The 25,629-nt window shown below is 40.4% G+C and overlaps 1 protein-coding gene across 4 annotated transcripts in view; it reads right to left on the bottom strand.

Annotated features, from left to right (window-relative positions):
• The window catches only part of MTUS1 (microtubule associated scaffold protein 1), a 119,581-nt gene that overhangs the window by 63,766 nt on the left and 30,186 nt on the right, over nt 1–25,629 (bottom strand). For 2 of the 4 annotated variants that reach the window (XM_065696371.1, XM_065696361.1), the window contains exons 2-6: nt 23,042–25,229; nt 20,568–20,760; nt 6,550–6,726; nt 1,876–2,010; nt 108–197 (exon numbers count right to left, since the gene is read on the bottom strand). In XM_065696371.1, the coding sequence (XP_065552443.1) occupies nt 108–197; nt 1,876–2,010; nt 6,550–6,726; nt 20,568–20,760; nt 23,042–25,099 (2,653 nt within the window). In that variant the 5' untranslated portion in view covers nt 25,100–25,229. The remainder of the gene's footprint in view (nt 1–107; nt 198–1,875; nt 2,011–6,549; nt 6,727–20,567; nt 20,761–23,041; nt 25,230–25,629) is intronic. The other 2 variants (XM_065696378.1, XM_065696387.1) reach the window with 2 other exon arrangements.

Below are 25,629 nucleotides of genomic sequence, written 5' to 3'. Positions count from 1 at the left end.
ACTACTACCTCAATTACTCTGAAGTCATAAAGTACAGCTGCTCTTTCTCAGGACAGAGGGATTCAAGAATGGAAGTGAAAAACTGACTTCACACAACAGCTGATTACCTCTAGTCTCACTGACTTTCCTTGCTGAGTGCAGTGGTCCAGATAATTTTGGTGTGCACTGGTTCAGTGAAACAGACCTGGCCTTGGCTCCTAGAAATAGAAGCTTAGATCAGGTTTAAAAGTATAGCTATGTCAGCAGTTAAAGACATGCCAAATATTACATACTTGCAGTTAAGTAAAAGATGCACAAATCTATTCAAACAGAAAAAGAGACACTACCTAGAAAATCTCAGCTATATTTAACTTTATCACAACTCACACTGGAAGAAAGAAAAACATAGCTTTAATACAGCTTCTAAGCAAAAGGAAACATTAATAGCTTTCACACTAAGACTGAATTATGTAAGCCTCAAAACAGCAGCAAATACAACACAGCTACATAAAGACTGTCTGAAAGGGACCTCTGGAGGCCAACTATCCAGCCTCCCACTCAGAGCAGGACCACCAAGACAAGATCAGTTGACCTTGCTTTTGTCTAGAGGAACCTTGCAAACCTCCAAGAAGGGATGCTCTATAGCCCCGCTGGGCAGCGCTGCATCTCCCATTCTGCAATTTGCAATCGTTTCCCATTGCCACATCGTATGGTACTACTGAGAAGAGTTTGGCACCATCACCTTTGTAGCTGTCCTTTTCAAGTTACTGCAGGACTGTTACAACATCTCCCCTTACTCTCCTTTTTATCTGTCTACACAAGCTCAGACCCCTCAACCTCTCCTCACAGGTCATGCGGTCAGAGATCCTAACCATTTCCCTAAGCCTCCAGCTTCAAAATAATCCTGCTGAACTGGGAAGGTCTCAAACCACCAGAGTAGTTCCAGTAATACCAAGCTAAAGGAGGAATATCAGATCCTTCTGCTCCTGCAGGTGCTGAAGACACACTTCTAAAACCCCAGTCACTTTACATGTTGCACAGTGCATAGTTGTGCTGCATGTATTAGATTGTGTTTGTTTCAAAGTGATCTATAGTTTGTGGCAAATTCTGTTTCTTTTCATAGTCTACCATTTTAAATGACATTTGGCAGGCATCTCTTCTATTTATTCTCAGTTATGACAGATACCAGCTTAAAATTTAAGCCTAAAGCAGGAGCATTGTGTTTAATTAGGTTTATCCAATTATAGTAACCAGTTCACCACAAAGACGGACAAAAGCAAGCTGATTATAACTAGGATTTACAAGAGAGAGACAGCAAGCTCATTTATCTGCTCCTGTTGTGTCTTTAATTTTGGCCAGAGAATGAGTTGTCAACTGCTGTTTCTAGCTTGAATGAAGAAGCAGCATTGGCCAGTTGAGGAGTCCTGGTTCAAACAGGAACAGGACCCATAACAATGTTTAATACAAAGCCAGTAAGCCCATTTAGATTAATGTTTTCTTTAGCACCAGGTGATGAAACACAATTGTCTTATGCCCATTAGAATTAGAGGAAACCTCTGCTTCCAATTCAGTCAGTAAAAAGAAAATCAAGAAAAAGAAGCATGAAAAGCTAAGCTGTTTCTGGGACTCTTCCCTTGGAAAGACAGAACAGTGTTGTCCATCTATGAAAGAAGATACTTCACTTAATATCTTATTCAAACAAACATCCCCGTCCCCTAATGTCCCTTCTGTCCTGAAAGGGATGAAGATAATGCAAAGTCTGCATGAGGACAAGGACAACCATATAGTCGGGATAAATTGAGGGTAGTTCTGCCCTACAAACCACCAGCAGCCAGAATGTAGTAGCTTAACAGTAGTAACTACAGTTTCACTCTATCTACAAACAGTGCCATGTACCTTTTGGGGTTGACTTCAACGAGTGTAACCTAGGTCTTGGTACTGCTTTCAAAGGGACAGGAGCAGAAGTATCATTCTGGCAGGCTGGTTTTGTAGGCCATTCTCCATTCTTGATAATGACTGTGGCACTTGCAGCTGCAACACAGAATGACAAAGAACTTGTTCTAGGCAGTATTTAGTTTTAGGAAAATTAAATACTTAAACAAGCCTGCTTTACCCAAGGCTCAAGTTAGGAGATAAAGTTGGAATAAAATGTTGCTACCACATCCAATACATTCAGTACAGACTGATAACCTGTAACAGATCAGTCTATGACTGTTATAAACACTTCTCAGAACTAGACATACAGCTTTGAACCATGCTTAAGTGAATATATATGAAAGTATTTGATCAAGATACATAACAAGAAGTCTGATCTTGCTGTACAAAGTTAATACAAAACACATTTCAGTTTAAGCCAAGAAAAAGTATCATCAGTACACAAAAACATTCTCGCCAGAGAACTGACTGTTAAAAACCATAAAACCCAAGTAAAACTCAGACAATTTCCTCATGCGATACCTTCCCCTGTTCTCTCTCATTTGAGCCGAGCCTGTTGTTTTAATGATATGGTGCACATACCACCAGCAGACTCTGCATCCCTTCCATCCCCTTTGGGAGGCACTGAAAAAGTGTGAGCCCAACTGCCCATACCAGCTACTAAACAAGTTCTGAAAAGCTTCCTGTAGTCTCCATTCATAGCAGTGACCTGCTCCATGACAACAGACCTCAGAAGACTGTCTATCCCCCAAGAGAGCACTGAAATCATACAGCAAAGTACTCTCTACAAAAAGAGGTAGACATGCCCTAACTGGGAAAGGCAAGAAAATAACCAATTGCTACCTCATACCCAAACTGGGTTTCTAACTTACAGGGAAGTTGCTACAGAAGACATTTGGTTCCATTTCAAAGGAACATGAGAAAGATTTGGATTTATTGTCATTATGAAGATTATTTTCCTTGAAAAAAAAAGAAGACTGAAATTTGGGGAAAGCATTTTTTTTTTTTTTTGAGGAAAAAAATAATACTTCTAAAGCAAGTATAGGCTGAGAACACTTTGGTTCAGGTACTAAAAAATTACACATACTGACACACTGAGAAGTAAGAAATTGACATTGCATTTACCAAAGACAAACAAAATCTAAGTTACACTGGAATAGCTTGTCACACTATTGCTTTTGCCTGTAGTCATTTAAAGAAAAAGAGAGTGGGGTCATATCAGGTTTGCCTCAGACTGGTGTTTTCACAAGGCTAACTCTTTCTAAAGGTAAGGTGAACTAGATACCCAATATTGTTCACTGAAAGATGGAACATACAGTCTTGAGATAATTGTAGCATCTTTAAATGCACTAGCATAAACCACGTTAAGTTACTTGCTTCAAAAACATGCTTTTTGGCCACTAATCAATACATTTTCTATCTCAGAAAGAGAGACAAAACTGCTTTCTCTTTTAGAAACATGCAATTGAAGTCCTCCTTTTATTTTTTAAATAAAGCTGGAGCCTCTCTAAAAGCACAGAAGCTAAATACTTGCAAAAAAATCTAGGAACAATTCATGTAACACATCAATAACACAGTTATTCTATGGATATCCATTGATAAGACAGAGGATTCAAACCAATTTGCTTTTGTAAAGCATAAGGCCTGAAACAGTCCTTAATTCTTTCTGTAAGTCACTGAATCAAGGATTTTTGCTCAGAGTTCACTGCAAGGAGCTAAGAACTGCCTACAAATTGCTGTGCTACTTCTAAGAAGCATGCTGTGGAAGTACCACGTTGGGTAAGTGAGCACACTTCTGGTGCAGAACTAGTTAGGGCACTGTTTTGTCCTGTTATAAGCTCCGAGATCAGCTAACCACGCTGAGTGCAGAAAAAGGCAAATTTGCAAACTTTGGTCACTATGATTCAAAGGTGGTTGTCCATAGAACTAGGAGTAGCTAGTGCAATCTTGATGAAAGATGGACAGGTATGAAGTTATCTCACCACAGCTAAGATCTAAAGGGTTTAAAAACTCAACTCCTTAAAAGCACTTAGTCAAGTATTGACCGCAGAGAAATGCGGCTCCAGGACCAGCTTTTTCACTTCTGAAACACTATTTCCTTTCCATGCGATTATACTAATACAATTCGTATTTGGATTCTTGTTCTTAACCTCAGAGTTTAAACCTTTCAGTGTGCTCAAACGACAGTACTTTCAGCGCAGCGCTGAAATTGAGATTTGTCTGCTGTTAAAAAAAAAATAAATCAGTTTTTCAATGCTTGAACTGACAGCTTGCACGCAAAACACACCTTTGTTAACACCAACATTTCAAACTCCATCAGTTCCAAACTTCTCAAATAGTTTTCTTAGACAAAAAAATATAATCATAAAACTCAAGTGCTCATAAAAACAAACAAACAACCAAACAAAAACATCAAGAAAACCTAACACTGCCACAGGAAAATTCTAATCCACAGACATCCATAGCAATCCATTACAAAGGGCTGAGCTGACACAGCAGGAGAAATGCTCTCTTTTGTATTTTTTCCCCTGCTAATACAAGGCAAACTCCTTAAGCAAAACAAGCCAAGCAACTTCGTAAATTTAATACTCTTGACAGCACCACAATAGTTAGTCAAAAATTTCATGATGTTCACAGCATAAGGCTCCCATCTTCATCTTTGTGTGTCCCACCCATCCAATAAAAACATTTTAGGTTTACAAATACAGATTTAGTTTTCCTGACATCACTGTAGAGTAACTGAAAGAATAAAAAAGAAGACCAGCACTGTATTCTAACATTAGAGTACAAAGTCAATTCATGCATTCTTTCCAATTTGATTCAAACTCAAGAACTTCACTTTATCTATAAATTATAAGTAACCTATTAGATTCAGAGAACCTGACCGCCAGACGTAAATAATTCTCATCAAGTGTAAGAAATTAACTAAAGAAAAACTATCTTAAAAAAAATCAGCAAGTCAAAACACTGCATGCATTTACCAACCTCCACAAAACACATGCTTTAAAATAGAAATAAAAAGGAATACAACCTACTTCTTTTCCCAGTGAACGTGGCTAACAAAGGAATAATACAAAAGCTGTAAGATCCCACTACCAGCAATGTCAGTAAGGTAATATCAAAGTGGCTTCCTGAGTCAGTCCGTGGTGTCAGTGTAGAATTGACGAAAATAACAGGAGAAAAATTAGTTTCTGTGCAACTGCGGAGTCCTCCTGGTATAGTCATTTAAAAAAGATCAAAGCAAGCTCAAAGCCAGAGAAACTGCAGCCATGTCCAACAGCTCATATTGCTCTTGCTTGCTCTTCGTTAATCGGAGTGGAAAAAATTATAAGCTTGAAGGCAGTGGACAAAACACATTAAACCAGCTACCAAGTAAGGCTAAATAAGGAGTCATCTGTTTGGATACTTAATCTGAATACACTTCTTTGTTATGAAGCGATGACCCTTTCCTTTGTTACACGAGGGAGTAAAACGAAGAGAGAACAAAGCTGCTTAGGAATACCACATACAGTCCTAAACCTGAACAGCAAAAGTCAACATGGCTGTCACAGTAACCGAACTGACCTGATTACACAGCAATAGGCACTGCATGCTTTATTAAACATTCTTATTTCTTTGAGGAAAGAAGTCTTAGTTTTTAAACACAGACATTCCAGGGGAAAGAAAAAAAAAGGGGGGGGAGGAAAACCCAAAACAACTCAAACTCCCAGAGAAAACGTATTTATGTATGCATGTATGCATGCATATGCGCATACATAAACTACAGACATATGTTATATCACCATTCCCTTTTTCAGCCCATTGAAGACAGATTTAAACATCATCTGGCACTAAAGGCCTTTGCCCAGTCTCTAAGAACAACAGATAATGCAATAGCAACAGAATATTTAAATGTACTCATTTGAACATGTACAGCTGGGAATACTACTACGTCTGATAGTCAACTGTGTGTTATGTCCTTCATATTTTTGGCCCTAGAACTCCCACAACTGCTGGTACAGACCATTTGTAGAGCTTCCAATCAAAGCAAGTTCTGTTATTTTTCTCCCTACTTTTAATCAAAATGGAATTGGTTCAGGTCAGATACCAATGCTTACAGTTACCTTAGAAATTATAAAATATACACATGCAAAAATTTAACATTCTAAAAGCAATTTGACTTACCTGCTTTTCACCTGATCTACATATTTTGTCTTAAAACTCTGAAAGCAGATAATAATCTAGTCCAAAAAGAGCATTTAGTATCAAAGCCCTGTAAGATGCTGTATTATGACAGGTAATCCATTCACACCATCCACTTACTACACTACATGTAAACACAAAGAAACCTTCAGTGAACACAAGCCTTGCTGTTTTTGTAATGTCTCATTATGAAAGAGGAGCTCTACTGTAGCCTCTAGCCAGGAAACCAAAATCCAGGACTCAAAGCTCCTTCAAGTGGCATACCTCAAGAAGAAAAGTTGTAAAGTAAGAGGCAAAACGTCTAAGATCTAGAGCTATTATGTAGTAGAACTAGAATCAACACAGGCCTTCTGTCAGACAGCACTCCCTTCAAGGGGATTATTTTTGTTTTCTTCTCAACAAGCAGTTGATGCTGACTATCAGCTAAAACTCATAACCCTGATAGATACTTACAGTTACTGCTGAAATGACTTGGCTCACTCTGAGCACTGCTGACTGATGAGATGCTAGGAGTTCTCTCAAGCACTGATCTTTTGACAGGCACTTTGGATTTGGTGAGTGGTTTACCGGAGCTAGCCCAGGAGACTGGAGAATTTTTCACAGAAGCATGCCCCTCTCTTGGCAAAGATCCTGTACTTGTCAATTGGGGACAAGGGGCAGGGACAGAAAAGAACAAAAGGAGTTGGAAAGAATCTAAAAGAATTGCTTCTTCCATATATATGGCCACAAGTTAAAATATTTACACATGAAAAATACATGTAAAAAAGCCTAATCTACCTCATATTGATGTGGTAAAAAAACACTGTAAATGCAGAAAAACGGTTCCAGGGATTTAAAGAGTCCCATTTTAGCTGCACATTGACATCAGGAACAAGTCAAGAGCTTTAAAGACTGGCCTTTAATGCAGAAATATGCATACAGGAAGCTTTTCTTGCATTCTCCTACCTCTGTGTATTATGGTTAGCTGTTCTAGTGATCTCATAAGAATATAATCTTTAGCTCAAAGACAATCCAAGAAAGATTATTTCATTTGTTACCGGCCCCAAACCAGAGATTCCTTCCTATCAAGGACAAACAGCACAAGAGTATCAAATTGTGCTGTACTCACATAATGCACTGAAAACTTCCTAGTTCCCCAGGACTAGTTAAACAGCACTCCCCAGAACCAAGTTCTTAGTGACCAACCGGTACAAGCGCATTTTTGCATTAAATGCTGTTTTCATTTGAGCTTGTTGAATACAAATGGCCAACAGTTAAATTAATCCAGTACAAAGAGTATTTATAGATGAGGCCAGTGTGCCATCTTCTGATGGGAGCTTGCTCTTGTAATATTGACAACACACGTACAATTTCTGCAAGGAAAACTGTTTAGTTAAAACAAGTTTTTAGTTGGGTTTTTTTTTCAGAAAAAAGTGCACCCAGATTAAAACTACAGTGGCCCAAAGGAAGTTACGTACGCATAGACTTGTCCGGCCAGCACCAAGTTGACTCTTGTCAGCTCCAACATCAACATTTTTATACAGGCCTCTAACTATGGAAGAGGTTTTCATTTTTGTACAGAAACAGATATGGCAGACAGCCTTTTTTTTATATATATTGTTGGTTTTGGTGACAAAAACTTGTGTCTCTGTGTGGAGACCTCATGGCAGCCTTCCAGTATCTGAAAGGGGCCTACAAGGATGCTGGGGAGGGGCACTTCATTAGGGACTGTAGCGATAGGACAAGGGGTAATGAGTTAAAACTTAAATAGGGGAAGTTTAGACTAAATACATGGAAGAAATTATTTACTGTAGGGGTGGCGAGGCACTGGAATGGGTTGCCCAGGGTTGTGAATGCTCCATCCCCAGCAGTGTTCAAGGCCAGGTTGGATGGAATCTTGGGTGGCATGTTTTAGTGTGAGATGTCCCTGCCCATGGCAGTGAGGTTGGAACTTGATGATGTTAAGGTCCTTTCCAACCCTAACTACTCTGTGATTCTGTATTTTGCAAAACTTGTGATGATATCACCATTTTAAAGACTGACAGATATAGTTTATCTTACTTGGAGACACAACTACAGTATTTCAGATTTGACTTAGAGCAACCAAGTTCATATTTAAAGAGCATACCTTTCCCTTATTCATAGAATCATAGAATAGTTAGGGTTGGAAAGGACCTCAAGATCATCTAGTTCCAACCCCCCTGCCATGGGCAGGGACACCTCACACTAAACCATCCCACACAAGGCTTCATCCAACCTGGCCTTGAACACCGCCAGGGATGGAGCACTCACAACCCCCCTGGGCAACCCATTCCAGTGCCTCACCACCCTAACAGGAAAGAATTCCCTCCTTATATCCAATCTAAACTTCCCCTGTTTAAGTTTTAACCCGTTACCCCTTGTCCTGTCACTACAGTCCCTGACAAAGAGACCCTCCCCAGCATCCCTATAGGCCCCCTTCAGGTACTGGAAGGCTGCTATGAGGTCTTTAAACCAAATTTCAATTTTACTTAAGCTATACACGAGACTTGAAATACAACAAAATTAGCTAGCAATTCCACTTTATTAAACATTAGTTTTGCTGCAGGACCTCCACTCCTAAAGACCAAGAAATCATCAATTTGCACTAAGGCCAAGAAAGAGTGACATTAGGACATTACATTAAGATTTAGGCAAGAAAAACACTTAGGCCCAATGTCTGCTTTTCAACAGTAGGTGGTGTGACAGGATTAGATAACTTGTCTCAAAACATGTATTACCCAAAACCAGGAACAGTACTAGTAAATGGAAGGTATGTTCAAACTATTTCCTAGTTCAGATCAACTCACCAATGAGAGAAAAACCCTACATACAATACATACTAAACATGTGTTAGGGTATATAGGCATACACTACTGGTCGCTGAATCTAACACACAAACTTCAGTGAGTCATTAAACACGCTTTATGTCAGACCTCACTTCTGAGGTGCACTTTTACCACTTGTTTGGCATTACTATGCAGAACTGTGATTCTGTAGATGGCTTTACTGTAGATCTCCAAGACAAAGTTATCAACCATATTTTAATTTTTTTGTAAGTTACTGTAATGGATCCTTGAGTTATCTCCAGCTCACTAAAGAGCATCCAGCCTTTGTTGTGATATGAGAACACAAACTCACACTGACTAAAAACACATCTGTAACACAGCACTCCAGACAACATACCTGAAAATAGCTTATATTTGACCAAAATAGATTTCTGTGACATCTGAACCTCATACAACAAATCTGACAGCTTTGTAACGCTTTCCATGTTGTTTTATAACACCTTGTTTCATTAATGGGTCAACATACAAGAAAAGTAATTAATCCAGACCAGGCAGAAATTCCTTTTGGAAATGGCCTCTTAGCAGAAAAGGTGCAAAACCCAAACAAACTTCACTCCCTCAGAACAAACAAACAGAACAAGAAAAAAAACCAAAACAAAACAAAATATAAACCCAACCAACCAAGCAAAAAAGGGGCTGCTGTACAAATGCTGCATGTTAAGTTCAACTTCGTAATTTAAAGCTTTACATTTCAAAAGGCAGCTAAAAGAACAAAGGTAGCTTATCAGCTGCATTTTATTGTTTAAAGATGAGGGTAGCATGCTTGACTGCTGTTGTGCTGGACTTGTTCATCCAGTTCAAAAGGTACAGGAACAAAATCCTGTTTTGTTCACAGTGAACAAGCATGTGAAAACGCTCAATCTCTTGTTGTACAGTGTGATCCCTATATGTGACTTGCAGCTAGCCTGGCTTCTCTGCAGATGCTGGAACGCAGCAGTGCTCCAAGCCAGCTGTGAGCTCAAACCCATTAGTGAGTGCAGCACGCTCTAGGATGACCAGTTTCAGAAGCAGTGAAACAGATGACCTTTGCTCTTTACTTAGTTCTTCTACTGCTTGGTGCTTTTCTATAACGCTTCTATTAAAGTAATTACTTCAAGTACTCAAACACGCTTTTCAAAAGCCCAGCTTGAGGGAGAATTTCTTTTAAGTCATGAAACAAGATCAATTAAGCAACTACTCTAAGTGTTGCTTCGGTTTTACACAGTATTTTTGTAAGTACCATTCCATAAGAAAGGAGTCACACAGAATTAAATGTGAAAGTTTTGAAGACAGAAGCAGGAAGATACAGATTATAAACAAAAGGACTGGAAACAAGCACAAAAGCAGGATATTTAGTGAACCATTATTATGAAGACAACAAGCAGTATCAAAGTAGCAGGCTTTCATCAGTTATTTAATCTAGTCACTGAAGTGGAATGCTAGAAATATCACATTCCTCTACAGTGAAGTAATGAGTTGGCAATTCTTCAGAAAAAAGTCTCTATGCAACAGCCACATTACTTCAAGCATGTTAAAATATCTCTGGTATTGCAATGGAAATAAGCAAAGAACAAAGCTCACATTTCAAGAAGCTCTGAAGTCAGCTTTCAGATCCTTACTCAAATAGTCACCTGCTCATATGAACCCTTCTCATAGGTGGTTATTGTCAAGAATAACTTAAAGCTTCCTTCAATAGCACTGCAGTCTAAAAAAAAATCAAACTGAGAGTATAAACATATGCTAGTAGTGGTGCCTTGTGCTTTTCTGACTTCCCCTGAAAGTTTAAAAATCCAGAGTGCTCTATTTTAGAAGTGCTAAATTTCATAGCTTTAAAAAAAAAAAAACCAAAACATTTCAAGCATGATGAAAAGGTGCAGTCTAAACCTAACGTACAAGGTCTTTGTAAAGCAAGGGGAGTAAACCTTCAAGAAAACATGATTTTTTGGCATCTATTGAAAGGAGTAATAAATAATGGAATGACAAACTAGACTTTCGGATTGTTTCCAGCACACCGATCCTAACACAGTTGTAAGAGCATTTATGGTTGCTATTCTGAGCAATCAGTACTAACAGATTCCTGACTGCTGCAAGCTCCCCAGGTTGCCTGACTGGCCGTTCAGCAGTATCAGTATTACTGTATTATGCTAAATATATATACATCAGTGTTTATTCAAGGAATAAAGAGTGGTTACAGCACATTTCATAACTCTACTAAAGATACACAGATAACCCCTTTCTAGTTATCACTCCCTTTTAAAGTCTCAAATTGCTACCAAAATTACCAAAGAAAAGGCAGGACACATTTATGTCACGTTGCTTGTAATACCTCAACTGATAAACATAAACACATACAAAGACATGGAATGTTAAGTTACTGGTGGGTCTTGAAATATTGAGATGAAAGAGGGTTGGTTGTTTTTTTTTTTAGGGGATAACAGCTGATCAGAGAACAGCTTACATTATTAAGGCAAGACCCAACTCCCATTTGATGCAGACTTTCACAGTATTGTTCCCATTCACCTACAATCCTTAGGGAAGTGCTCCTCTTTGGCACAGATATCAAGGAATCAGCATCACGCTAGTGCCAGAAACTTAACCAGGATGCCAGCAGCCATGTGGGTAGGTATTGATGTGTTCTTCCGATTGCAGCTCAGTATCTTGGACTAAAACTGAAAAACTGATTATCAGTGCATTATATTGGCAGTTAACAAACACCAAGCCAACCGTTTTAATTCTCTTACACACTCCTGCTGTCAGAAGAGTGATCAGGGTGTTTTCAATCAGAGGAAGAGAACAACACTCATGTACAACTACTGTTAAATTTCACTTTTTCCCTTCCTATTTGTCTCAGCTTTGAAATGTGGCAGACTTCCTCCCAGTTAAATCCTTCCACTACCAGAGACTCTTCCTTCCCTGTCTTCCCTCAGGCTCCACTCCCTGCATGTCACCTCTCCAGCACCTTCAAATAGCCTTTCTCCTTCCCATCCTCAAGTCCAAACTCACGCCTGCTCTCCCACCTCCAGCGGTGTCTGCCCCCATGCTGCCTGCTGGACTGACTCAATGTTGGCCTTTTCCTTCTGTAGGCTGAACCAGAGCACCCCCAGAAGAGACCACATCTGCACAGTCATGCTGTCACCTCCTAGGACCCCAGGCAGAGCCAGTCTCCAGACACGAGCTTTGCACCAGCTTCATGGGTAGCTGCACAGTGATAGCAAAGATGCCTATGTCAGCTTTGCCAGGAGTCTGTCATAAGCTGTTTGCACCTCAACTTAAACAACCCCCAACAGCTAGTTTTACACAGCTATCAGAAATCCCCATTTGCTTACAAGTAGTGGGCACAAGAAGTCAAATCAATGCACTATGAGAATAGCTGAAGCAAAAGAAAACGACCAACCGCATCCTGTTACGCTTTTCGTCATTGTCCAGCTCTTTGTACCACACACCCCCTCATGTAATACACTGAGATTTTTTTGATAGTTTGCAACTGTTATATCTATGTTACCTATAGGTATTTTGAGATTTCTGCTGCAGGAGTTTGTGCATTCCTTGCATGAAGGAAGAACTTCCCTGTAGCAAAACATAAACACAATTTTCTTCAGGAAGATAAGGATTCCTATTTCTTTCCTCCTTTACCTCTTCCCTCAGAGAATTCAAAACTAACCAGTACAGGTGAAGAGTTATTTGAAGACACACCGGCATGTCCCTGCAAGTAAATGACTAAGCATCAAGAAATTTCCCTGCAGGGAAATGGAAATGGTGCACACCTCACTTCTTAAGGAGAATATTCTTACAGATGCATCCACATTTCTGGCAGCATTGATATGTTGACTGTTAGTATCAGCCTCTGCAAGTATGGTCATGCTTCCTGCTACAGGAGTAACACATTAAAACCCCAACTGGGCTAGTCATAAGTCACCTGTAAAAAGTCTGGGAACAGAACGGCCACTGATGGCACCGGAAACTAAGCTGACAGAACGGAATGCTCCCAGAGTCCAGAGGACGGCCATGGAGGTGCTCAGAGGGCTGAAGCACCTCTCCTACGGAGACAGGCTGAGAGAACTGGGGTCATTCAGCCTGGAGAAGAGAAGGCTCAGGGGAGACCTTAGAGCAGCTTCCAGTGCCCAAAAGGGAACCTTGAAGAAATCTGGAGAGGGACAGCATGTAGTGATAGGATAAGAGGGAAGTGCCTTTAAGCAGGAAGATGGTAGATTAGATTAGACATTAGGAAGAAATTCGTCAGTATGGGGGCGGTGGGACATTAGAACAGGATCTGCTAAGAAGCTGTGGCTGCCCCATCCCTGGCAGTGTTCAAAGCCAGGTTGGATGGGGCTTTGAGCAACCTGGTCCAGTGTGAGGTGTACCTGCCTATGGCAGGGGGTTGGAACTAGATGATCTTTCAGGTCCATTCCAACACAAGCCATTCTATGATTCTTTGATTCTGCAAGCTGGAAGTCAACAGAATACTGGAAAACTTAGAAACTTGGGAAAAAAGATCATTTAAGTTCATCTTCAAATGCTTCCACCACCAGCCCCCTATTCCCCCAAACCTCAGAGGAACACACCCAAGGATACCAAACCAAAGATACACCAATAAACTTGCTTTGACATCATTCATTATAACAGATCCTGTATTACCTCACAAACAAAACCCTTCAACATTTACTCATTTCTCATGATCAATTTGATTTCTAAAACTAAATAGGAAACAGTTTATTCCAAATTGATGTTTTTATGCTAAGGCTTGCAAAACAGAGCAGTATCTATCCCATGACATGAGCTCCTTGTTAATGAAAAACAATAAAAGGAAATTGCTGTCAAAGTTACAGGAAGTTTTTCTACTAGTGTATGTAGCCAAAGCTGAAAGAAAATTGACTAAACTGAGTTCAGATTACATAATTTTATGGCTCCTTTCTGGCTTCAAATTGCAAATAGACCAGTACCTGAATGACCCACACCTGAGGCACAGGCTTAGAGGTCAATACTTGGCACAAGGATGTGCACAGCTTCAACTTGCTTCCAACAAACCACTCCCGTTGAGAATGGTCAGGAAGAGACAGCAAAATAGAGTGGAAACGTCACCAGGGAAGTCCAACTCAAGCAATCACAGAAAGGATGACCTGCAAGGCTCCTACACCCTCACAACTTACACTCTTTTCTGAACTCTTACAAAATGATCAGCTGGACAAAAGTCTTTTCAGATGCATGGGGTAAGTTTTCCCCCCACCTCATACTGCAAATTAGAAGAGAACAGAAAAGAACTGGTTATGAGACACAGTCACTGTGCAGTGGAGCCATCTGGGTGAAGATGACCAAAAGAGGGATGACAGACAAGATTTACATCGTACTACAGACTTTAGGCTCCATGGAGACCCATGCATTGGTTTCCTCCTTCCTGCACCTCTGAAGGGGAATATGGAAGTTTAAAGCTCACTTTTAACACAGGCTTTAATTATTGTAATGAACCCTACATATGCAGTACATAAAATGAAAAGGAGACTATATAATACGGACAAATAATAAAAGGATAAATAATGACCTTGGATAAGTCAGCACATGAGAAACCTGTTTTTAGGATCCATAAAAGAAACCAGCTGTTCTGCAACAGAAAAGGCATAAAAATACTGGTTGAAATAAAATTTTAAGCCTTATTTGTAGACACTGGTGCATTTCAGACTTGTTCATAAGAAAGTCTATGGACAGCCTTACAAGTAACTCCTCATTCCAGCATTCTGAGAAAAGGTCTAACTGTTCCAGGCCAGAGAACCTGGAAGTTATGTTGGCCTTTTAAAATATTTTGCTTCCTCTTGGCAGTATGTCAATCCAACTTTAAAGAGCCACACGGTAGATAGCAGGAATAATACAAGGTGAAAAGTGATTTTCACAGCAACCATGTTGGGTTTAGCTCCTGGGTCAGTGTCAGCACAGAGACTCAAAGATTGTGGGAATGCTTACTGGAACTGAATTGTTTTGGTTCTGCTTCACTAGTATTGCAAAAGGCTATACCAAAGTCCTGAATTACTAAGTTTACATACATTTCCAGCTGTATGAAGAACCCACTGAAACCATGCGGTTTCAATTTTCCATATGAAAAGCCTGCCTTTGTGCAATAAACAGGAACAACGCTCAGTAATGAACACAGACTTAATCTGTCACAGCTTGTTCTAGTTGCAGTTTTGGAAGCTTCTCTGAATTACACATATAAGCATAAGATCAAGCCAAAATTCAACCAAAGGAATTTCGAAATGATGAACTAATAAGCAAATCAGTATTTCAAAGTATCACTAAACCTGCTATGGTCTAACCCGACTTAAAACATATTTCCTGTAGCATATGGGGAATTATTTTTCTCATGCTTCATTTAGCTGCAAAACATTGGAAAAAGACCTTAGTATCATTAAGTTTTTGTATGGTCTCAGTTGTCCAGAATCTTTGAGGAAACACAGAACCTTCTCTCTGCCTAGGCTTTCATTACTCTAGTTAAATGCTGTAAAAATACTGGCAAGAGAAACAGGGAGTACCACTGGGTTAGACACTTGGAAAAGATAAGGAAAGCACAGGGCCATAATCATAGAATCATAGAATAGTTAGGGTTGGAAAGGGCCTCAAGATCATCCAGTTCCAACCCCCCTGCCATGGGCAGGGACACCTCACACTAAACCATCCCACACAAGGCTTCATCCAACCTGGCCTTGAACACCGCCAGGGATGGAGCACTCGCAACCTCCCTGGGCAACCCATTCCAGTGCCTCACCACCCTAACAGGAAAGAATTTCCTCCTTATATCCAATTTAAACTTCCCCTGTTTAAGTTTTAACCCATTACCCCTTGTCCTGTCACTACAGTCCCTGACAAAGAGACCCTCCTCAGCATCCCTATAGGCCCTCTTCAGATACTGGGAGGCTGCTACGAGGTCCCCACGCAGCCTTCTCTTCTCCAGGCTGAACAGCCCCAACTTCCTCAGCCTGTCTTCATACGGGAGGTGCTCCAGTCCCCTGATCATCCTCGTGGTCCTCCTCTGGACTTGTTCCAGCAGTTCCATGTCCTTTTTATGTTGAGGACACCAGAACTGCACACAATACTCCAGGTGAGGTCTCACAAGAGCAGAGTAGAGGGGCAGGATCACCTCCTTCGACCTGCTGGTCACACTCCTTTTGATGCAGCCCAGGATACGGTTGGCTTTCTGGGCTGCGAGCCACTATGTAGGTATCAGTGACTTAAGTCAGAGACAAAATGGTACCCAAAATGTCAGAAGTAATTGTCAGACACTGAAAAACATTTTGGTTAAATGATAATTTACATGGCTTCCATTAATTTCTGGAAGTCTTTAACAGAGGAACAGTATTTGTGATGTGTTCCTATTCCCAAATAGTTTCGGTTACACTTAAGGCCTGACAGAGCTCTCACAGCTAAGATTCAGTAACCATGTGAAACTTCATACAGTGGGAAATAATTTAAAGCAACAGTATAATTTAAAGGCAGAAGTGTAGGTGAAGTTGTAGCATATCAGAAATCTTACTTGCTGATAAAGCTCCTTTCTTTTACATACTTACAAGTAGGTTGTAATCAGCAATAGGAGAAAAAAACATCAATGGTGAGCATTCACATTTTTAGATCTAAAGTAAGTAATTTATATCCCATTTTATGCTGTTCAAACACAAATCAAGCAACTTCCTATGGCTCAGACTGTCACAGCACTTCCACCCAGCTGCATGGGTGGTAACGTGTGGCTGCTGGGGCAGGCTGACAGCAGGACTTAAAAGTGATGTTCCATGGGACCACCAAAGCTCCTTGGCTTCTCCATTCCCCTTCTGCTTCAAGTGAAGGGCATCACTCTTCCCAAACCATAATACCACAACTATTAGGAGGTTATTACTCCTCCACAGTGGTTATGTATACCCAATTAGAAGGCGTGTGTGTTTGCTGGGAACAAAACCAACAGTTGCTTTCATTTCAGGACTGGTTCAAAGTCCTGAACCAGGGTTCGAAAATTACATACGCCTTCCAGTAAAAACCAGGTAACTCAAACACCTCATTATGTGTCTTGAATTCTAATAAATGCTTTACTTCCCCAATAGAAAACTAACATAGTAAAAGGCATTGCCTGCCATCCAGTATTACAGAAATCTACGTGTTATGGAGAAATAGAGATAATTTTGATGCATCTCACAATTGTGACCCAATTTCTAGACTTCGCCATTTCAAAAACCACTTCACTACACTGAATCAAGTCAGGTTCACCCTTTAGAGAACCTATTCCTAATTCAGCAAAGAACTCCAAGTTCCAGCCACGATACACCAATGCCAGCAAAAAGTAGTCAGCAACCATTTGGAATTAATAAAAAAGTTATTTCTAGCTTAATGTGCTCTGCAAAGAACCTCAAGAAAATGTAACACTTGAGGTATGAGTTTTCCTCTCCTTCTGCTGTCTTTGGTCCAGAAGAGAATCGGGGAATTTCCTTAGAAGATACGCTTCCTATTGGTTAGTGCATTAGCACTGAAAAGCTTTAAGGTTTAAATCTACAAGACAAAAAATGTTACCAAAACCTCAACTCCTGCCAAGTTGCGATGATTTTATAATGAGTGTTTCATACATGGCATTTTCTCTTTTATTTCTTGGTTGTAGGGAAGTTTCCCACTTCCCACTTGAAATGACAGTGCATGACACAATCCACTGCTCACACAATCCACTGTCCAATACATTTTGGACAGATGGACTGCTTCTCTCCCTCAACATACACATGCGAGAGATGACACAGAGCTATACTATCAGAGTACTTAATGGACTTACTGCACTGATTTTCCTTTCTCCCTAGCAATCCAGACACAGCCAGCAACTGGTTAAGAATTAGCTACAGTTATGTTAGCACCTCAAGGAGCAATGAGGTCGTTAAGATTTTTAAGACTCAGACTGACAAATGCCTGAGCAACCTAATCTGAATTCAGTGTTTGACCCAGTTACAGGCAGGGAGGGCTGGACTAGGTGACCTTGAGAAGTCCTTTCCATCCTGGATTTAGCTAGTCTCTCTGTGGTCCGGAGAAATCCTGACAGCAAACAACTGTAAAGCTACCGAGCTCTTTTTCTCGGATGCTGGAATTACACCAATGCACGAGTTTAATGCCAAAGTTTTCAAATTACTTAACTGGAAGAAACAGTTACTCCCTACAGGAAGGCTGTAGCTAAAACGGGCAACTGGGTTTGGTTTACAAGCTGCTGCTTGGCCGCAGTCAGCATATGTACAGTTCTGCTTCAAGAATCTTCAGAAACAGATGGGGTAGGCAGCAATAGACCAAGTTTTACCTAAAAGGTGTGGCCACAAAACACGGTGTGGCTTTGGTAACAATACCAAGCAACTCCTTCCTTTCCCCATCCTTGCTTCTCCCACCCTGCACTCCCATCTTCTTGTTTGTGCCAGTACTGTTTAACAGGGAGCAAGGAATCATGCTTAAGAATTCCCTTAGCAAAAGATGTGAACTTAACCTGACACAGTTTAATGCATCTAGTCCTACCCTGCAGCACCAAAACACTGCATAAGCAAAATGGAGAGTAGAATGTGCTCGTAACTTTGCACATTGGAAGCGGGGCTGGGGAGAGGACAAGGAGTTAAAAAAATTAGTCTCATGTGCACCATCAGAATTCTGGTCTCATAGATCATACCCCAGGTTTGACAAGTTGAGGTGCTGCTTCATGCTCTTAAGTAGCCTTTTTCCAACAGGAAAAATTCAGAAGGTATTCTACTGACTACCATAATTTCAACATAAAATGAGTTAGAGAGGGACAGGTTTAGCTAAACAAACTGAAGGAGTAAAAGTTTTTCTTTTCAACAGCAAATGACTTCTTCTGAAAGTGCATCTGGTTTTTGGTTGGTTGGTTGGCTTGTTTTTATGAGGACAAGAGTTATTCCTATAACCCAGCCATGCTTACATTTATTTTTAGTGATAGTATCATAAGTCTACTCTGGACTAATAACCTAAGAGACAAATATACATCTATATCTATATCCATCGCAATTCTTCTAAGACTAAAATTACAGATAGGAAAACTCTAAACTGGTATTTAGGGAGGTGACGAGTCTTCCAAGAAATTGGTGGCTTACAAGCAGGTACCTAGTTCACCAAGCAAGTTGCTCACATTAGCAAGGCTCAATTCAGTGAATAGTCTATATCCACTTTCTTTGAGGGACTCATCCCATTAAGGACTACCGATACAGATTTTATCATGCTTCACCACCTGTACATAATTAAAAGGAGCAGACTGGACTGTTTTATAATCTTAGATTGAGTAGGTTAAAAAAAAAACCAAACAGGTTTTACTGGGTGTGGACACTTTCAAAATTACACTGTATTGTAGTGTAGTCATTTATAGCCAGGATATCTTTGCCATTAGCTATATTACCACACTTGATTAAAAAAGGCACTAACCTAGAAGAGCCTTCCTGACTCGCTACAGTGCAGCTACAGAACTTATTTTCCAGTCACCGGATTTAAACAGCGGCCTACAGACTGGATATAAAGATCCCCCCCAACCTTGGTATTAATCAGTCTGAGCTTAATTAGCAACTCAAGCAGTAGTCTGTCTTTCAATTATAGTTTCTAGAAAGGGGAGGACCTAGAGCTGTACTGAAATTAGGTTGAACAATATATGTCTTGAAATAAGGGCTCACTCCCGTTGGGATAGCATACAGTTGCTTATCATAAATGCTTTGTACCCAAGCCCTGTATTTTCTCCTCTTCAGTCCTACATCTTTCAAATAATTCTAGTTCTAATTCTGCAATGTTCTGTTATATGACCAAACAGGTCATATAACCAGCAGGTTATTCGACCAGCAGGTCGAAGGAGATGATCCTGCCCCTCTACTCTGCTCTTATGAGACCTCACCTGGAGTATTGTGTGCAGTTCCGGTGTCCTCAACATAAAAAGGACATGGAACTGCTGGAACAAGTCCAGAGGAGGGCCACGAGGATGATCAGGGGACTGAAGCACCTCCTGTATGAAAACGGGCTGGGAGAGTTGGGGCTGTTCAGCCTGGAGAAGAGAAGGCTGCGTGGAGACCTCATAGCAGCCTTCCAGTATCTGAAAGGGGGCCTATAGGGATGCTGGGGAAGGACTCTTCATCAGGGACTGTAGTGACAGGACAAGGGGTAACGATGTAAAACTTAAACAGGGGAAGTTTAGACTGGATATAAGGAAGAAATTCTTTACTGTAAGGGGGGTGAGGCACTGGAATGGGTTGCCCAGGGAGGTTGTGAATGCTCCATCCCTGGCGGTGTTCAAGACCAGGATGGATAAAGCCCTGGGTGGTATGGTTTAGTGTGAGATGTCCCTGCCTATGGCAGGGGGGTTGGAACTAGATGATCTTAAGGTCTTTTCCAACCCTAACTATTCTATGATTCTACAAAACTATAAATAATATTTAAATACTGTTTCTTTTATTAGTACCACATCTTCCTAAACACAAGACGAGATTTTACACTAATGAGGTGTCACCTGCCTTTTTTCATCCCATGTATTAGCAATCTGCAGTCTAGACATACTAGTATGTAGCACCAAAAACACAGCTCTATAGCATTCTAGAAGAGCATTTAATATGATATCCTAATTTTAAGAAACTGGTTAAGTGGTAATATTCCAGAGAAAAATTCTCTTACCAGAGCTTGACGACTGAACAGCCCCTTTGTGAGATGCTTTAACTGCACCGATAGTTTTATTTTCATATCCTCTCTTCAAGGGCAACACAGATGGCACCATTTTAACCTTGGGAGTTGATGCACTCCGTAGCGTGAGTGGACCTTTCTTCGGCATGCTTTTCCCTGGTGTTGTCCCATCCTTCACAGAAGGCATCTGGTTTTTAAAAAACAAACAAAAACCTAAAAGCAAAAAGCACAACAACAAAGAACCCACACACCACCACTGCGAGAAGCCGAGTATCTCCCTTTGCAGCATGTGTAAGGAAACACTGACAACACAGGTAGGGGATATGCTTAGCTGTCTGCTGTCACATTGTCTACATCCGTAGTTCAGAACCTCAAGTATCATCTCCTGAGTGGCCTTAAGCAACACGAAACTATTAGTTTGAAGCTAATCGCTGCTAATGACAAACACACTCAAGAGGTTACAGAGGCTATTTTACATCAGAACTTCTTCCTCCCCATACTCCAATTAAGCCATTCAATTACATGACTGCACCCAATCTCAAGATGAATTCTTTACCAAGCAACTATGCAAGTTAATGCACTGACAAGATAGTTGTCCCGTACTACCTGAAATGTCACAGCCTGTATAATAGGTTTCTTAGTCTAGGTCTTATGTTACAACACAAAAACAGGTTAAAAACTTTCACATTCAGGTGCTACAGATAGAACAAATTCAGGAGCAGACCCAGGGCAGGTTTAAAATAACCTGTTTACACGTAGTACTCCTCTATACCCTGTTTACACGTAGTACTCCTCTACCATTCCTATAGAGTTCTTGTTCCATTTTATACAGGCACTAATTTATGACCACTCATGCTCTAAAGTTAAGCCTATATTGGTAAACTTATGAAAATGGACAGCTGTTCATATGCTTTTTTGTGACTCAAGCTGATACGCAGCAATCTGGTTATATGAATGCACTTTGCACTTCTGACTCCAATCCTCATCATCTTTTCCAGAAGTTAATCTGTACTTTCAGAACATTTATAAAGTTCAGTACAGCTGACTGGTCTATTGCACATTTTAGAGAGTTTGGTCTATTGATTATTTCCAGGTACCAGAAGTACAATGAATATCACAAAGGTTTCTATCTTAGCAACAGAGTGAATTAAAAGCATTCTTTCAACCCTCAGCACCAAAAGGAAGGAGTGAAGCAGAATCTAAGCTCTGAAAGACTTTAGCATTAAAATAGACCACCCTTGCTTTCACATTCATTTATGTTTTCAAGTTAGTTTATTATAATATATATTATTAATTTCTTCTGTAATGTTTCAAAAATGGATAGCTGCTTCTGCTTTACCTGAAGTACCTTCCTCCATACAATGAGTTTTTCCTCAAGATTTTCTTGCAAATCAATAAAGCCTGACAAAAACTCAGACAACACCCGTTTTACCAGTAAAAGCTAACGCCTCCATTTCACTGTCTTAATACCAGCTATTGAATCTACAAGCAAACAACAGAAGGCACTCCATACAGCAGCAGGACTCCCACTCTGTGTCCCTACCTCCTGAGATTTCGGTTGGGGCGATCCCGAAGCTCTTTGCTTCTTTCCCACAGTTCCTTTTCTTTTAAGCTTCTTTCAGAGTATTTGGAAGCAGCACGTTTCTTCTGACAGGCAGCTGACTCATCCCAAAATATTTCCCAACCAACCAGCACACGCATACCTCCCGGCCAGGAAGTTCGCACCTTCCAGCTGGCTGACTGCCCACAACCAGGTATATGCCCTCTGCATGAGAAATATTTCCTGGCTACTTTTAACTATTCAAATGAGTCCCAGTTCTCCTTTAAATAAACAACCTCCCAAATTATTCAAAGCAGACAGCTAAATTAAGATGTTAAAAGTAAAACGCCTGACCGAGTTGCAGGTCTTCAGGTTTTATACGAGTTAATATTATTGTTAATATATGCACATTTCTGTAAGCAAATTTAAGAAGTGCAATTTAGTTCTAAGCATGTTTTGAAATGGAATACTGAAAATAGCAATTTAACATCTATTTAAAGTTACAGCACCACCAGAATTACCTTGATGAATGTGCATATTAAAAGGCATATTTCAAAAACTTCACCAAGTTCTGCTATGCAATTTTAGCAAAAATTTTACCAGTTTGACAAAATTAAGACTCGTTTGTTTTTTTATTATAAATCTTAACAATTGCATTGTCCTAAAAGGAATTTACCAAAAAAATTGTTTATGCCATGGCATAAGATGAAGGCTGAAGACACTAAGTTGCACTTGCGTGCAACCAGTTTGTAAACGTGCAATTTCTTCGTTTCCTTTATTAGGGAAAGCCTTCACCTCAGAAATCAACGCTACAGTTACAACTACGGACACAAAACCCATTCCCCCATTTCCATTCAGCACTGCGCAATGCAGAATTCCCTTTTATCAAGTGTGCAAAACATAATTATGTGAAGAAAAAAAAGCTTACCAAAGGAACAGAGTGCAGGTCAAACGTTTCATTGGCCACATCTTTTAACAAGGCTGCTTCCGGAAAGATTCCCATGTTGCTGTTTTGCTCACTTTCACCTCCAGCCAGGTAGGTGTTCTGAGTGCAGGGCTGCACTAAAGAGCCTGAACTTTCCATTTTATCATTCAGCATTTCTTTTGAGTTCTCTACACATGCTGGAAGCGCAGCAGAAGCAGAGGAGCATACCGAATGGGTAGAGTTTGCTTTGCCAGTGTCTTCCGGATTCTGTTTTAACAGAGGTGTCTTTGAAGCCTTGTGGGAAGCGTTTCTGGGATGTGTTGTGGCATGTACATCTTGGCTAGTGAAGAGGTGTTTGTTAAGATGTAGCTTGTGGGGTTTATTCACAGGCAATTCCACTGCACTATCTTTAGTAAGATCTATTTTCTTTTTCAGCCCTTTTATAGAGGGGGATAATCGCCTTGGGGAAGCAACCAGTGAGGGCGAAGAGCCAGCTGATAGCTGGGGGGACTGGGGAGACTGTTTAAAGGCTGCACTGTCTCTTGACTGTAGAGAAGGTCTAGACATAACCTTTGGCTTAACGTTTTTGAAATTAGGTCTGGGAAAACTAACAATCTCCGATTTCTTTGCTTTGGTTATTGTTGACACAATAGGAGACCTGCCCACCGTTTTTCCGGCACTTTGACCTGAACTAGCCTTACGCAAAGGCTGTCTATTATGCCCTCCTACAAATGCCTCATTTGGTCTCAGTTTGGGAGACCTGTCTCTGGGTTCCACCAAGGCTGGTACACAGAAAGTTGTATCTTTTGATAGCTCTTTAGGGGTTGAAGTACGTAGAGCTGGATCGCTTTCATCAGCCATAGGACTGAAGACCACAAAAGTTGCTTCACATTTCAGATCAGGTGTAACAGCCCTCTTTAATTTTGGTACGCTGTAAGATACAAAAGAGGTGTTGCACATATCCCAAAGGGCAGCATTTCCAGAGATACGCTCTTCTCTGGTTAAGAATTCACTGGTTTTCTTCGATAATTGCTCTTCATCCATTTTATTTAGTGGGAGAAGGGGCACACTATTTACAGGACCATCCATGCACATTTTAGCACTGGAATTCCCAGTTTCACCATGGTCAGGCGTATCCTGTGAGGATTTGACTTGGTCATCTTCATTAATATTAACACATGGTGATAATGCATCTTGCCTATAAGGATCTATACATTCAGCAGCTAGCTTTACAGACTCTGCTTCTGTTTCCTGTGATTCTTTATCAGGCTTATTAGTGTTATTTAGGTAGTGCTTGACGCCTGCAGGGGAAGGACAATACACTTCAGATTCTGAACGTGTGTCTGGGCTTTCTGAAGCCACTATTGCAGAGGAGAAATCAGGTGTTCTTTCCAAGCTGGTTCTATCAGATTGCTCTCTCATACATACTTCAGAAGAGATTAGTGTTTCTCTTGGATACATGTCATCATTTTGACCAGTTCCCAGAGTTTCACCTATAACATTAGTAACATCCAATGTGGTCAGGTGGCAGCATGCCCTGTCATTTACCAGGGACTGTGTGTTCTGTTCTGAAGCAGGAGGAGGTAATACACACTCAGAGTCAGTCTGACTGTAAGGCACGGATTGTTTGATGCTCTGACGTTGCATTTTTGCCACAGCAACATTACCTTTCAGTAAGTTTGTTGCTTCTTTCAAGTCACAGTTCAAAGGATACTCACAAGTCTCTTCAGTCATGGAAGACTCATATGCAGCATCTGCATCTCCCAACAGCGCTCCTGGGCAGTTGTATTTACCAGGTGTCTTCTGCAGATGAAGTGCTTCAATACCCTGCTGTTTTAAAGGAATACTTCTGAAGTCACTGTTATTTTCAGGAATGGTGGTATCATCTTCATGCTCAGTCACTGTATTTTGGTCAGTCGAATTATCGTCTGTCTCTGCGGTACAATTCTTTGAAGAAGGTGCAGCTCTGTGACATGCGTAGTTATTTCCATTTTCATCCCTTATAAGTAAGGAAGACTTCAAGCCATTCTCCGCTTTGTCATCTGACTTTTCAACATTCATTTTGAAGGCTAAGCTTTAAACTGTTTTCATTTTATACTTATTTAAAATCCCAAAGAATGCAGATTCTTCTGAACTTCGCAGTAAAAAACACCCAAAAAACCCAGCTTTTCTCTGGAATGCGTCAAGTGTCCTGAAAGATATTTAAAAAGTAGATCTTTGTTTTCATGTTTCCCAAGAGGATTCAAAAATTCTGGAATTAAATAAATAAATACAATAAAATTTAAAACTATTAGCCAAACCAGGATTTTAAGATAGTAAGCATCCTTAAACTACTAGATTTTTAATTAAGCACAGCCATTTTGACCAACTTCCTTAAGCAGATTAGGCTTTTACAACAATGTTGTCTGTGCATGCTAACTTTCACAAGCAATTTCTGCTTCCCTGACTGCCAAGCAATTTCTGAACCCTCTGCTCAATTGCAATTAAGTGTCACTTTAGGGTTGCTCATTGACAGAGGTGAGGTTCCCAACCGAAGAACAGGGAAACTGGAGAGCTGAATCCATCACTCCAGATGGGTGGTGGTGTTCAAC

This window comes from Lathamus discolor, chromosome 1 (assembly GCF_037157495.1).
Source record: "Lathamus discolor isolate bLatDis1 chromosome 1, bLatDis1.hap1, whole genome shotgun sequence".
NCBI lineage: Eukaryota > Metazoa > Chordata > Aves > Psittaciformes > Psittacidae > Lathamus > Lathamus discolor.
Note: the sequence above shows the minus strand (reverse complement) of the source record. Positions and strands in the feature narration are given on the sequence as shown.